This window comes from Canis lupus, chromosome 3 (assembly GCF_011100685.1).
Source record: "Canis lupus familiaris isolate Mischka breed German Shepherd chromosome 3, alternate assembly UU_Cfam_GSD_1.0, whole genome shotgun sequence".
Taxonomy (NCBI): Eukaryota; Metazoa; Chordata; class Mammalia; order Carnivora; family Canidae; genus Canis; species Canis lupus.
Window position 1 is genome coordinate 27,560,347 of NC_049224.1, and position 14,161 is coordinate 27,574,507.

Consider the following 14,161-nt stretch of genomic DNA (forward strand, 5'->3'; position numbering starts at 1 on the left):
GATTTGCCTTGCTTGTTTTCCATTTTCTCCCTTTTCCATCCTTTCTTTTCTTTAAATTTAAAATTTGAAACATTAAATACTAATTAATATTCTCTTTAGAATCTTAAGCAGCTTTAGAAATGATGTGTAATTGAAAGAAATGAGCTTTATTTGAGCTCAAAACAAAACAAAACAAAAGACTTTTCCAGAAGAATTTCTGCTCAGAACTTGGAAAATTTGCATCATAATGCTTCTGTTACATATAGGTCATTGCATGCTTGTTTTCCAAACTGTAAAATAAGCTAATGATATTTTGAATATACATTTTTAATAGCTTTGGTTCTTGAAATTATTTTTAAAATCTATATATCTCTAAGGCCCTACTTAATCTCAGTAAAAGATACTGTGATTGTGAGCTACTTTGTTTTCCATATATTTTCTAATGAGGTAGAAATTATAGTGAATGCAAACTTTCTTAGTAGGTTATTTATAGGATATAGTAGATTCTCATTATTTGCAGTAGTTGTGTCCTATAAAGGCACCACAAACACTGAATTATTGAATAGTGAATGATTGCTCCCAGGGGACATACAGGGTTAGTTTCCTACAAGCCTTGGTCATATTTTCATCAGTCAATATGTAACTTTGTTTTATGTGTATTTGTATTTAAATACACCTTATTTAATATGTATTATTGATTCATTACCATTGAACTCATGGCCAACAGCACTGTAATTCACATCCAAGCAAAGCTTATGTAATATATTCTTTCCATACAACAAATCACAGCCTTCTGGCACCTAGGAACATATAGCACTTCAGCACAATGCTTGGGAGCTGTTTTAAACAGAGCACCAACAAAAAGCAGAGTAATGTGAAATACATGGTGTTAAATAGATCACAAGAAGGACACTTGTTTACAGTATGAGAGCTGAAACAAGAAGGCTGTTTTCTTGATCACCCTCAGATGCAAATGTGCATGTCAGGTGATTCACATCTTTCCATTGCAAAAAACTAAGAAGGTATCTCAAGTGCTGATTTTGGAGTTAGAAATATATTTTAGCGAATAGGAAGATTTGCATGTATAAAATCTACAGATAATGAGGATAGACTGTAATTATATTAAAATTTATGATTGAGTACTTACAATAGTCCAGATTTGAAACAGTGTTTCTCTTATTTTGGGGCATATGGGTGTTTTGGGTTAAGTGGGGTATTTCTCACAGTTTTCATGGTCTGTTGTCCAGGGGAATAAAACTCTCAATCTGTCTTTTTTATTTTTTGCCCTATAGGGAACAACCCATCTTCAGCACTCGAGCTCATGTCTTCCAGATTGACCCAAACACGAAGAAGAACTGGGTCCCCACCAGCAAGCATGCAGTTACTGTGTCTTATTTCTATGACAGCACAAGGAATGTGTATAGGATAATCAGTTTAGATGGCTCAAAGGTAAGTTAAATTTACTTTAAATAATCTTGCTGTTTTATGCAGTAGAGCATTTTCTGTTTTATTTGGAAGACTTGTCTTTATTAAAATAAAATATTCTTTTGAGTTTTAAAAACTTAAAAACTTTTTTAAAAAGGTCTTTTATTTATTTATTATTAGAGAGAGTAAGTGCACACGTGCATACAAGCAGGGATAGCTGCAGGCAGAGGGAGAGGGAGAAGCAGACTTCCAGCTGACCAGAGAGCCCGATGCAGGGCTCTATCCCAGGATCATGACCTGAGCCAAAGTCAGATGCTTAACCAACAGCCATCAAAGCACCCTAAAAACTTAACTTTAAAAAAACCAAAATTGATCATTCTTAGGGTAGCAACATTTTTTGTTTACTAAATTACTTGGATTGACCACTTTATATTGAGTTACATATCAAAATATTCTACAAATTTTTAGTTAATTTGATAAATGTTCATTGCATATCTCTTACATGTCAGGCACTATGCTAGGTGCTACAAATATAGTGGTGAACAAAATGGACACAGTTTCTCCTCTTTGAGAGTATACATACAATCTAGTAAGGAACTAGATTTCCTTTCAGATAGACTTCTGTAGATTAGCAGGCAACTCAAAATCCCTAAATGGTATGAAGTCTGGTCAGTGTCACCGTTAAAGCTGACATCCCTTATTCTGAAGAGAAGTTTATGGACAAGACCTAAGTTTTTATTTTAAGAGAGACAGATGGTATAATGTTTAGGAGCACAGACTGCCTGGATTCATATCTCAGCTCTACCATCTACTAAGTGTTTGACTTTGGGCAGATTACTTCTCTGAACCTCATTGTTCTCACCTCATTAGTGGTGTTAGTATGGATTAAGCGAGTTTGTATCTCAGAGCACTTTGATCAGTGTCTTGTAGATAGTATGCCTTTCAAAGGGGGGAAATTCCATTTTTTCATCAATGAATTTTGAATAACACAGAGAGATACAGAAATACCAGACATTGGGTTCTGGATATAACGTGTATAGAAAGATGAGGGCTCCATTCTTCTTCAAGCTTTTTTGAAGCCCTGAGGTATTTCAGCTTGAAATTTTAGCAGTTCAGGGCAGCCCCGTTGGCTCAGCGGTTTAGCGCCACCTGCAGCCCAGGGTGTGATCCTGGAGACCTGGGATCGAGTCCCACATCGGGCTCCCTGCATGGAGTCTACTTCTCCCTCTGCCGGTGTCTCTGCCTCTCTCTCTCTGTCTGTTATGAATAAATAAATAAAATCTTAAAAAAAAAATTTAGCAGTTCAGTGTAAGGGTTAAGACCACAGATTGTAGACATAGAGTGTCTGGCTTGAATTTTTTTTAACTGTTCACTAGCCATGTTACCTAGACAAGATACTTAATATCTTCACACCTCAATTTTCTCATCTGTAAAAAGAAATTAATAAAAATGCCTACATCATTACCTCACAGGATTGTCGTGATGATTAAATAAATTAATTTAGGCAAAAGCATTTTAAGGATGTATAGTAATCAGTATGCAAACATTTACTGCTTTTGTTACCATTAATAATATTTTCAGGCTATTAGTTACATATTGTCTGTGGTTTAGGGGGAACAAAAGATAATTTAGTGCTCGACTCTGAGTTCTTTTTTTCACATGCTCACTCATCATCTCCTTAAATAGATTATAGAATTACAGGGGCTATTTGTACCTTATCTTGTATTTAAGTCACTAATAGGTATTTATTAGAATGACTGATTCTTGGGGCACCTGGGTGGCTCAGTCAGTTGAGCGGGCAGCTTTTCATTTTGGCTCAGGTCATGCATGATCTTTGGTGCCCCAGTAAAGAAAACTTAAAAAAAAAAAATTATTATCTTTCATTTTTACTTAGAGGATTTAAAGGACTTGAGAAATAGTTAATTTCTATAAGACTCCTTTTTTTTAAGATTACTTATTTATTAATTTGATAAAGAGCATGCGCATGGGGTGGGAGCAGAAGGAGAGGGAAGAAGCAGACTCCCAGCTGAGCATGGAGCCTGGACTCTGGGCGCCATCCCAGGACCCGAGATCATGACCTGAGGCAAGGCAGACACTTAACTGGCTGATCCATCCAGGTGCCCCTGTAAAACTTTTTAATGAAGAATAATTTTGTCATATTTTGTAACTGTTTAGTGAAATCAACAGATTTTAACTGTTATGACCTCAGACACTAGAATATTAATTTATTTCTTTTCCTTGACTAGAACTTTCAGTTCTCTACAATTTGTTTCCCAGTTGGCCCAAACCACAGATAAAACATCATTTTATTAGACGGGAGAGTTAAATGGAATAAAGTTCAACTGAAGTATTCCCTTGTCCCATGTGATTAAATAATTCTCATGTGTTCTTCGTTCTCAAGCAGTAGGAACTATTGCTGCTGGCATTTCCGTTTTTGAATATACTTTGCAGTTTGTAATCATCAGACTCTTAACTCTTGTGAACAAGTTTTTGTTTTGTTTATTTTTACAAAATCTACCCTCTGTAGCGGTTACATTTTCTAATTACTTTTTAAGACTGATGCGGGTAGCTACTGCAGTTCCCTGCAGAAGTTGCTTTTTCTCGATAAGCAGTAGTGATTTACTTGTGGCTAAATGAGTGTTTTTCCCTTCCCCACCCCCACTTCTATTTCTGTACTGCATGATGAGTTGGAAAGCCCTTAGGTGCCCCTGATTAGAAAATGTCTGTTTGTTCCATTTAGTACCCTTATTGTGCATGTAAAGTTTGCTTAACGGTTTTTCTAATCAAGCTGCAGAGACATCACCATGGCTGAGGGCCAGAATAAGAGCACACCACGATCTATAATGACACAGCATTTTTACCTCTTTTCCTTGAAAGGACAAGAACTCTGAGATTGAAAGACAGATTTATTTTAAAGAACTAAAATTTTTCTTCTAAGTAGATTCATATTCAAACAGTTCAAAGCATTCTAGTCAAAGTATTCTAACAAATAATTTTTTTAAAGTGCAGGATCATCTACCATTTTAAAGTTTTTCTTTAGTGATTGAAGAATCCCCAAACAAGTAATCCCAGAACAAGTGGAGGCAAGGAAATGTTCAAAATGGTGATTAAAATGGAACTCTTAAAAGCATAAAGAAGTTCACTTCCAATAGCTAAAACTGAAGATCTGTGACCAACACAAATGGGTCAGTTTTCTCGGATGCTTAGAAAACCTCTTGGTACCTTACTTTTTGAGAGTTACTGGGATGACATGTAAAATGCCCTTCTGTCCTTGAAAGCACTCCGATTCCAGCTCTCAAAAGCACCCTCCTGGGGGAACACTTGAGGACCACCACATCTAACATAGTACCTGCCAGTCCTTGCCTTCCAGCCTCTCAGACTCTATCATATGCTGATCTTAGGGGCTTCATAGCACTTAACCCCTCCATGAAATTGTATTAGTCTTTGTTCATGGACCAACTCTTCTTGCTTTAGAATGTAACCCACAGTTACATTGCCTCTGATTGTTATATTTCAAGTCTCTAGAATTGTGCTTGGCATTTAATAGGTACCTAGTTTAAAAAGCTAATCAAAAGCTAATAACCAAATGATTCCATAACCAAATTCCTTACCTTATGTTACTCCATTCCTTACCATTTGTTAATATATTCGTTTCTATTCAGTTTTTCATTTTATGACAACCTGCAAGTTAGCACTTTTAGCTACATTTTACAGAATCTAAAATGACATGCTAGGAAAAGCAGCTTTTGAACTGAAGGGAAAGGAGTGTGAATATATAAATTTTGTCAGTTAAAAATGCATAATCAAGAATAAGGGCTCTCCTAGAACAACAGCTAACTCATCTATTATTTGTGATAGAAAACAAAGGACCACTCTTTCTTTTGCTCTCCTCTTTAGTAGGACAAGTGTCCTACATTTATTATTGTAACTTCATCAATCTGTGCAAAGCTTGTAAATATTTATATTTATACTATTCACATGGTCAATAGATTTAGCTTTGTTCTAAAAATGCGTGATTTTCATTCCACATTTAGTAGTTCACCAAATGACTGCTTATGAACTTGGTAAGGTGTTTATTTTTATTATTACTGGAATCACTTTGTAATCTCAGTTTTGGAGGGCATTAAAACTAAAACCGATTCTATACTTTTCTAGTACTGTCAGAGGGAATGTACTTAAGTTATGTTAAAATAATAGTTGGAATTTATTATAGTGACCACCAAAATTTATTATTATTACTATTTTTTTGTGAGAGAGAGAGAGTGCACATGAGTAGGGGGAATGGCAGAGGGAGGGGAGACTCTCAAGCAGACTCTGCACTGAGCACAGAGCCCCACACCGTGCTCCATCCCAGGACCTTGAGATCATGACCTGAGCTGAAACCAAGAGTCAGCCACTTAACCAGTTGAGCCACCCAGGCACTTCCCAAAATTAATATTTAGCTAACACACTAAAATACTAGTTTTCTAATAAACTATGTGATAAACAGAAATGATAATGATTCTCTGTATCATGAATTTATACCACTTTATGAGGAAAGAAGTAAATTATGTATTTAGGGGTTTGTTTTTCCCTTGAGTAAAGGAAAAAGTACTAAGTGTACATCTTTTCTGTATCATGATATATTTTGAGTAAGTCAGCTTTAAGAAAACTCTTGATCATGGATTTTAGAAAATTAGTGTACAAATAGAAAATTTGTTCTTTTGATGTATTCATTTTTGAAAGATTATTTGGAGGATAGGGCCTTACTTTTAAAGAAGCAGTTATTAAAGCCTACTTGCTTCCGGGGAGTATTACTCAAAATTAATAGATACTGATCCTTATGTTCAAAGGAAAGAAACTGACTGCACTAAAAAACTCTCCAAGATTTTTTACATTATTAGAAAATTAATTGTGATTGTAAAGTGTTAAAATTTTTGATAGAGTATCCTGTATTTATAGTTCTGTTAGTTACCATATTTCTACACTGCCACTTATATTGTTAAAAATTATTTCTATATCTTCATATATTTAATATTGTGACTGGTTAGAAATCCTGAGTTTTTATGGAACTAATTGTCCTGTGTTTAAATGCCTGTTTGCTAATTTTTGGCTAGTTACTCATACTTTTATTTTATTTTTCAGGCAATAATTAATAGCACCATCACCCCAAACATGACATTTACTAAAACATCTCAGAAGTTTGGCCAGTGGGCCGATAGCCGGGCAAACACTGTTTATGGACTGGGGTTCTCCTCTGAGCACCATCTTTCTAAAGTAAGTTAACTCATAAGATTAAGTGGAAATCTTCAAGTCAGATGTCTTAAATATATAATAACAAGTGGAGAGTATAAAATATGGGAGAAATTTTTTAATATTCTCAGAACAATTGTAGTGACTTTAAAGCAAGAAGTGAGAGGGATCATTAGATTCCACTGTCAGTTGGAAAATTGCACACATTAAAAACAGTCACCATTGATAGAGAACTATTTGTGTGTTTAACTATCTGTGTGACAGTTAACATAGAAGTTAGGGATTATCACTTCAGAATGGACTTTGCTCAGGGATTAGCACCCTTAGTAGAGACGGTCTGCAAGGAAGTCAACACAAACTCTTCTGAATTGTGAAAACAAGCTGCTAATAATAAAGATTTGAGGTTTTTTACATGATAGTAGGCACATACAGATTACTTTAAGAAAAATCGTGTTTTATCTGGGTGAGAATTACTTCAGACTCTCTGATGGAGTACAGGGTGAAATATAATAAACACATGAAGAGTTCTTGGAAGATACTGACCAAGTGAATTACTGTGGCCAGAATGGCCAGTAAAATAACAGAACATCACTAGGCTAACCATTGAAAATAAAACAGTTGTCCTGTTTATAAGCAACAGCATGCAGTGTTCATACCACTAGTGTCTTGATATCTTGTGGGTGTCACACAGAAAGAGTATGTAAGGAAAAAGAAACTGTCTCAGGATTGGATGATGATCACTTTTGCTCCTCGGATTTTATGCTCACCAGACCCAAAGATTTATGCTTTTAAACTTCTCTCTTTGAAGCCTTCCATAAAAGGATAACACTACATTTGAAACATTTTACATATAATTTGGTATTCACAGGATCTGATTCCTTTTGGGAGTTGCAGTTGGTTCAAGGTCGGGCAGTCAGGCTCTTGAAGATACACACTGTTCATGTTTACATTAAACAGTATGCTGTTTATTATAGAAATCATTCAGATTCTTAAATTTCTTTTTTAAAAAAACGTTACTTTTTTATGAATACTTATTGAATCAAGGACATAGTTCAGTAATGAAAGTAGTCTTTGTTTCCATTTGTTTTGGTTGTAAACATTTCTTAACACTGTTGCTTTCAAATATTTTTGTTATCTTTTATATAAATTATAGTTTAGAGACCAGTTTTAAGGATATTTTAATTTTTGCCTTCTTGATTATAAATCTATCCCCAATAGGATGATGAAAATGAACAAGCGTTATCTTATTTGGTTTCTCTTATACCTGTTGTATTCTCTAAATACATTTCTTGAGCTGTGGTAAAGGTAAGAATTAGATTCAAAGTATTTCGATATAACAGGGACACAGGCATCCAGTTGAGCATTAGCACTCCATAAATAGTCCCCTTAGGAAATTACATGTTTGTTCTAATACTTTTGCCATTACTCAAATGGCAGCTTTTTGGAATTACCTGTTAAAGTCTATAACAAAAAAAAGCAAAAGCTAAACTAGAATTATATTACTTCCTAAATTTCTTGACAACACAGGAACTAAATTGTGGATTAATTTCTCAAACTTGCATGAAATGATTTTTGAGTCTAAGTAATTTGAACTAGACAAGGGTCTATCAAAATAAGGGAGAGTAGCAACCTTGAGAGAAACGTTTGGTCTCCTAAGGTTGATGTATGAGGAAAATTGCAACTATGCTTGAATTGTTAGAGTAATTACTGTGTTGTATTTTGGTTACCATGGAAACCAAAGCCTATAAAGATTAGCAATAGTGTGAGCCTTTATGAAATTTAAAAGGGTCTTAAACATTAACTACTTTGAAATGCTACCTGAGTGTAAGAAAAATTGTTCTGCTTCAAAATACATAGAGAAATTAATCATGGTTTTATTTTTATTTCATTGACCCCGTGTAAGACCTTTTTAACTTTGTGTTCAGATTAATTGGACAGACTATCTCCTCAGTATAAAAAAAAGAACAGCATACTAATAAAGATTCAATTCCTGATCTACAAGTTACACGTGATAGTGGCAAGTTTAAAGTAAGAAGGAAAGTTGTAATGACAATTTTAATTTTGACCTTCATCTAAGTCCCCAATGCAGGTCAGAGTATCATGACCTCTCCTTCTAAAGTATCCCAAGAGAGAAATGAAATCAGGTTTACTTATGGGGGTTTGGAGAGGGAAATAGAATTTCATATTTTTATTACCAACTCTAGAAGATGTTATAAGTTGCATCTAGGTTTTTTATTTTTTAATTTGGTTATTCTGTAGCCTTAACTTACTCCCTCTGAGACTAGTGGTAGACTAGTTTCCACTTCCAAAACAATAATAGATACTCTTTGTGGCCCTGACACTTCTAGATTACTATGGGTTAATAAGAATTAGCATTTCATGTACTGTAGTTTTGTTGTTGTTTTTACCGGTCTTAAAGACCTTTGTGAAATTATGTTATTCCTCTCTGCTGCTGTACATTAGCTCTTTAGGAATCTTTGGAAATGAAGTTCTAGTAATGTCATTTAGTGGTAATAGTAAATGTTACTATTTATATTGTTGAAAATAAAAAACCTTATATAATCCGAGAGTTTATATTCTAGTAAAAGTTAAAAGTAAGCTCCAAATACTGAGATGTTTATGAGTAAATACTTAAAAGATTCTGTTTTCTTCATGATAAAGTATGCTAATCTTTACTTATTCCACTCACATCCTGTACTCTGCACCTTGGTCTTAGTAAATTATATCTGAACAACCAAGAAGGGACATAGATAAACTTGCTGACACCAAATTCAATGCAGTGGGTCAGAGTAGGTGATAGTCTACAAACAAGTGTTGGGTATTATGTTTCTTTAACCTTCATTTTTATATTACACCTGTAATTGATTTGAGGGCTAGGTTGTGTAAGAGTCAGTTATTCAGACAATGAAAGAAAACCAAGGTAAAAGTGGGCATTGAGACCTATTTTTATTTTATTTGGTTAATGTATATAGTCTTTATACATTCAGTTCGCAGAAAAGTTTCAGGAATTTAAAGAAGCTGCTCGACTAGCAAAGGAGAAATCACAGGAAAAGATGGAACTTACCAGTACACCTTCACAGGTGGGTATTTCATTTCTATTCTTATTCTTGAGCCTTGTTCATTTCAGATGGTGTCCTTTATGTCAGGGTTAAATTTGGGAAAATAATGGCAAAATTAAGGTAATTTCCAAGGTGGACATAGAAATGCACCCTTCTATTAATTTGTACTAGTGGAGAAAGTTTTTTTTTTTTCCCCCCCTCTATGCCAATGTCTGCAAGAATCTGGAGGGAAAATCAGTTTAGTAATTACAACTTAGATTCTTTCATGTGCATACAACTTAAAAGCAATCATATGTAAGAACCATAGATTGGCCTATTTTGTGTTCTGTAATGGCCAGTCACAAGAGGTGACACAGGAGAGACTCAGGGATATAAAAGTTCTTAGACTCACAAGTCCTAGAAATAGGACACATCTGAGGGGCACATAGAGAAGCCTCAGGGTGGTCAGGAGGCAGGAAGCAGAGCATGGGAAAAGCAGAGGCTAGAGCTATATTGAAGTTTCCTTGGGAATTGCAGATCAGGTTAGACAATTTAGGATTTGGCTCACTGAATAATGTCTGTAGGCTCTAAACTTATGGGGTTAGTCCCTTATTGCCTGATATCTAGTCCTGGGATAATTAAGGCAGAAGAATTGCATCCTGGGTTGTGTGGGCCAGATGAAGGAGGTACAGCTCTGAATTGGTTAGTTTGCACATCAAAGGCATACCCCCACCTCTCCCCCCTTGCTCTAAGAGTTGGCTAGCCAGAAAGGGTTTTTTTGAGACATAAAAGTGTCAAATTTATAGAAAATTTAAAAAATAATACAGTCTTTTACTTGATTTTAAGTGTACTTAAATCTGACAGTTGCGACGGACATCTTTCTTTACAGTTAGTGCTGAGACCCAAAGGCTATAGGATTTATACAGGTATTGCTTTTTCCTTTAACAGTTTAACCTGTGACTTGACCATCATAATCTTTCTTTAGTTGGAAATTAATTTAGATCTCCAAGTAAAGTTCATTAAATACTTATATTTCAGTACTTTTTACAAAGGGTTTAATGTACATTGTGTGATTTAGCTTTTCTAAAAATAATGTTTATTTCAATCTTAAGAGTAGGGCTCAGCTTTGTGCTGAGTTCTTTATAGCATTTGAAGTGTACTCAAGGCTTATGTGAAAAGGAAGAATCAGATGTTACAAATGTTTCCCTGGAATAATGTCAACATAAGAGCAGATTTACATAAAACTTTCTTGAGGAAGTGAATAGAAATTGCCTGGGAATTTAGTGACTAGCCATTTTTGAACATTGTTTGCTCTTTACTTTCTTCCTCACCCCAGACACCCAACTCTATTTGGTAAACCCTGCTGGTATAAAATGTTCGGGTGGGGGTTTTTTTGTTTGTTTGTTTTTAATAGGAAAGGAGAGCTCTGTTAAGTATGCTTAAAGCGTGTGTTGCCTCATAGACCAAAGGTGCACTCTGGATTGAAGCCAAGGCTCCATTACACCTCCTCCACATTTGCAGTGGTCTGGAATAACATGAATGATCATTTTGAAACTTACCTTGACTCTGTCTTCCTTAAGTGCTATGGTAGCTAGTGATGCTTTTTGTACAAACCTATTTAAAATTTAGTACCAGTGTGTGTTGAGAGCTCCAGCTCTTCAGGTGATTGATTCTAGCATTGTAAGAGGACATTGTAGCACATGCAGTAGAGAATATGCAAAGGACTCCAATAAAATTATAATGGATTACACTTGTCCATTGTACTTAGTTCCTGTTTCTCTGACCGTAACTTGTTTTTGTTTAATTGACCATGAACAAGTTGCTGGTGAGATACCTGCTCCTCTTCGGTGGATGGAATGTCTTTAAGCCTGGACTTTCATCAAAGGAATATATCCAAGATGTTTATATATGGAAAATACTGTGAAACATAAATAAAAGATATTCTAAGTTCATCAGTATTTGAGAGCCAAAGTATACAGACCCTAAGTTATCTTTTCAAAACATGTGAAGTCTGAGTGCTAATTTAATGTACAAAAGCCAGAGTAATACTTAAAAAAATTATTTTCATTTCTGTTTCCTCCTCCCCTCTCGTGGCAGTCCCTTATAGATGTCATTAATATATCTGTTTGAAATGTATGACTGCTGGCCATTCTGAGTCTACTCAGCTAGAGAGCAGAACTTGATTCTCCCTGGTTTAACCCAATCTGCTAAATTAACCCTCTGCCTGAAGTATAGAATATTACTCAGGAATTCAGCAAGGGGATCAAGAGGTTAAATAGAATAATTGATAGCAGTAGGCATTTAGTCAGTCATAGATTTTATAGATTTTATCTTTATTTGGGAGAGATAATAGATTGGTTAAGAGTGGGTTTTCAAATCAGACAAACTTAGATATATATTCTCTTTTGCCACTGTATGATCTCAGGCAATGACTTAACCCAATTCTGTTTATACATATGTAGCATGGGATTCACACTGCTTAAGTTCTAGGATTGTTGGAGCGAATAAGAATGATAATGGTGATGTCATATGATAATGGCATTAATATAGACTTTAGAGCCTGGCTTTGAATCTGGGCTCTAAACCCTTACTAGTTGTTTTTTTGTTTTTAGGGTTGTTTTTTTTTTAAGGCAAGTTACTGTTTTTTTTTAATTTATAAAATGAGAATAAGAACAGTATCTCCTGAGGGATCCCTGGGTGGCGCAGTGGTTTAGCGCCTGCCTTTGCCCCAGGGCGCGATCCTGGAGACCCCGGATCGAATCCCACGTCGGGCTCCCGGTGCATGGAGCCTGCTTCTCCCTCTGCCTATGTCTCTGCCTCTCTCTCTCTCTCTCTCTCTCTCTGTGTGTGACTATCATAAATAAAAAAAAATAAAAAAAAAAACAGTATCTCCTGAAACTGAAATAACACTGTATGTTAACTACACTAGAAGTAAAATTAAAAACTTAATGAAAAAAAAAAAGAAAGAAAACCAGTATCTTCTTATAGGGTTATTGTGAGAATTAAATGAGGATGACAAAGTGCTTAGCATAGAGTAAATTTGTAAATGTTAACAGCTGTTATTGGTGTTGTAATGGTGAAGGTGATGATACAAAGCCTTGACATAGTATCTGGCACATAAATGTTCCTTAGAAAGATACAGGTGCCTTAATTGAATAAAACCTGCATCAGTACTCTGGAAAACTTGTTAAAACACAAAATATTGAGTTCTATTCCTGGCATTTCTGATTTAGTAGGGCTGAAATGGGGTCTAAAACTTTGCAGGGTTCCGGGAGATGGCTGATGCTGTTGATCTAGGGGTAACACTTTGAGAAGTAGTACTGTAGAAAAACTGCTCCGTATCTCTAAAGGCATGTGATGAAGAGAGTCTGGCATTTAAAGCCTAGTTAGCCACTTCCCCATTCTTAAGCTCTTGATCTAAGTTTTTACTCTTGATAAAATGTGTGGTCAAATCAGATAATCTGTTGTCTTGATGGAGATAACATCTCTAGGAATAAGTTGAATCATGTATTGTTCTTTTGTTTCATGTCCTTCTTTAAATATTAGACATTAATTTAGAACTTTTTCTCTATTGGATTTTATGTTCTGTTTCCATGGGAATCTTTTATTTTTATTTTTATTTTTTTAAAGATTTTATTGATTCATTCATGAGTACACACACAGAGGGGGGGGAGCAGAGACACAGGCAGAGGGGAAGCAGGCTCCACGGAGGGAGCCCGATGTGGGACTTGATCCCGGGTCTCCAGGATCATGCCCTGGGCCAAAGGCAGGCACCAAACCGCTGAGCCACCCAGGGATCCCCATGGGAATCTTTTAAACAGTCAGTTTGACATAGAATCAAAAGTGATGACTGGCTTTAAATCTGAAATTTCTGGGATGCCTGCGTAGCTCAGAGGTTGAGCATTTGCCTTCAGCCGAGAATGTGGTCCTGGAGTCCCAGGATCAAATCTGGCACAGGCTTCCCATGGGAAGCCTGCTTCTCCCTCTGCCTGTGTCTCTGCCTATCTCTCTGTCTCTCATAAATGAATAAATAATATCTTTTTAAAAAATCTGAAATTTCTTATACAGTGCACAGTAAAAGAATACTGTATTTGAATTGGCTTGTTAAGTGCTTTCCTCAGAATACACATTGAAGAAAAAAGGGCTCTATGATTTTTTTTTAATGTACAGAACCCAGAGTAATAGTTAAAAAAATATATTTATTTTCATTTCTATTTCCTCCTATTCCTCTTTTGTGGCAGTCCCTTATAAATGTCATTAATATTTCTGTTTTAGTTTAAAATATATAGAGTTTAGAATAAAAATAAGTGTGAGCTGTCATTTGACTAAGACTTTAATTTTTTTTAAAGATTTCATTTATTCATGAGAGACAGAGAGAGAGAGGCAGAGACATAGGTAGAGAAAGAAGCAGGCTCCCTGCAGGGTCATGATGTGGAACTCAATCCCAGGACTCCAGGATCACGCCCTAAGCCAAAGGCAGAGGCTCA

General features: G+C 35.5%; 1 protein-coding gene across 4 annotated transcripts in view; it reads left to right on the forward strand.

The window, feature by feature from the left end:
- The window catches only part of HOMER1 (homer scaffold protein 1), a 130,970-nt gene that overhangs the window by 48,511 nt on the left and 68,298 nt on the right, over positions 1–14,161 (forward strand). For all 4 annotated transcript variants that reach the window (XM_038532471.1, XM_038532470.1, XM_038532472.1 and 1 more), the window contains exons 2-4: positions 1,272–1,428; positions 6,529–6,660; positions 9,624–9,716. In XM_038532471.1, the coding sequence (XP_038388399.1) occupies positions 6,559–6,660; positions 9,624–9,716 (195 nt within the window). In that variant the 5' untranslated portion in view covers positions 1,272–1,428; positions 6,529–6,558. The remainder of the gene's footprint in view (positions 1–1,271; positions 1,429–6,528; positions 6,661–9,623; positions 9,717–14,161) is intronic.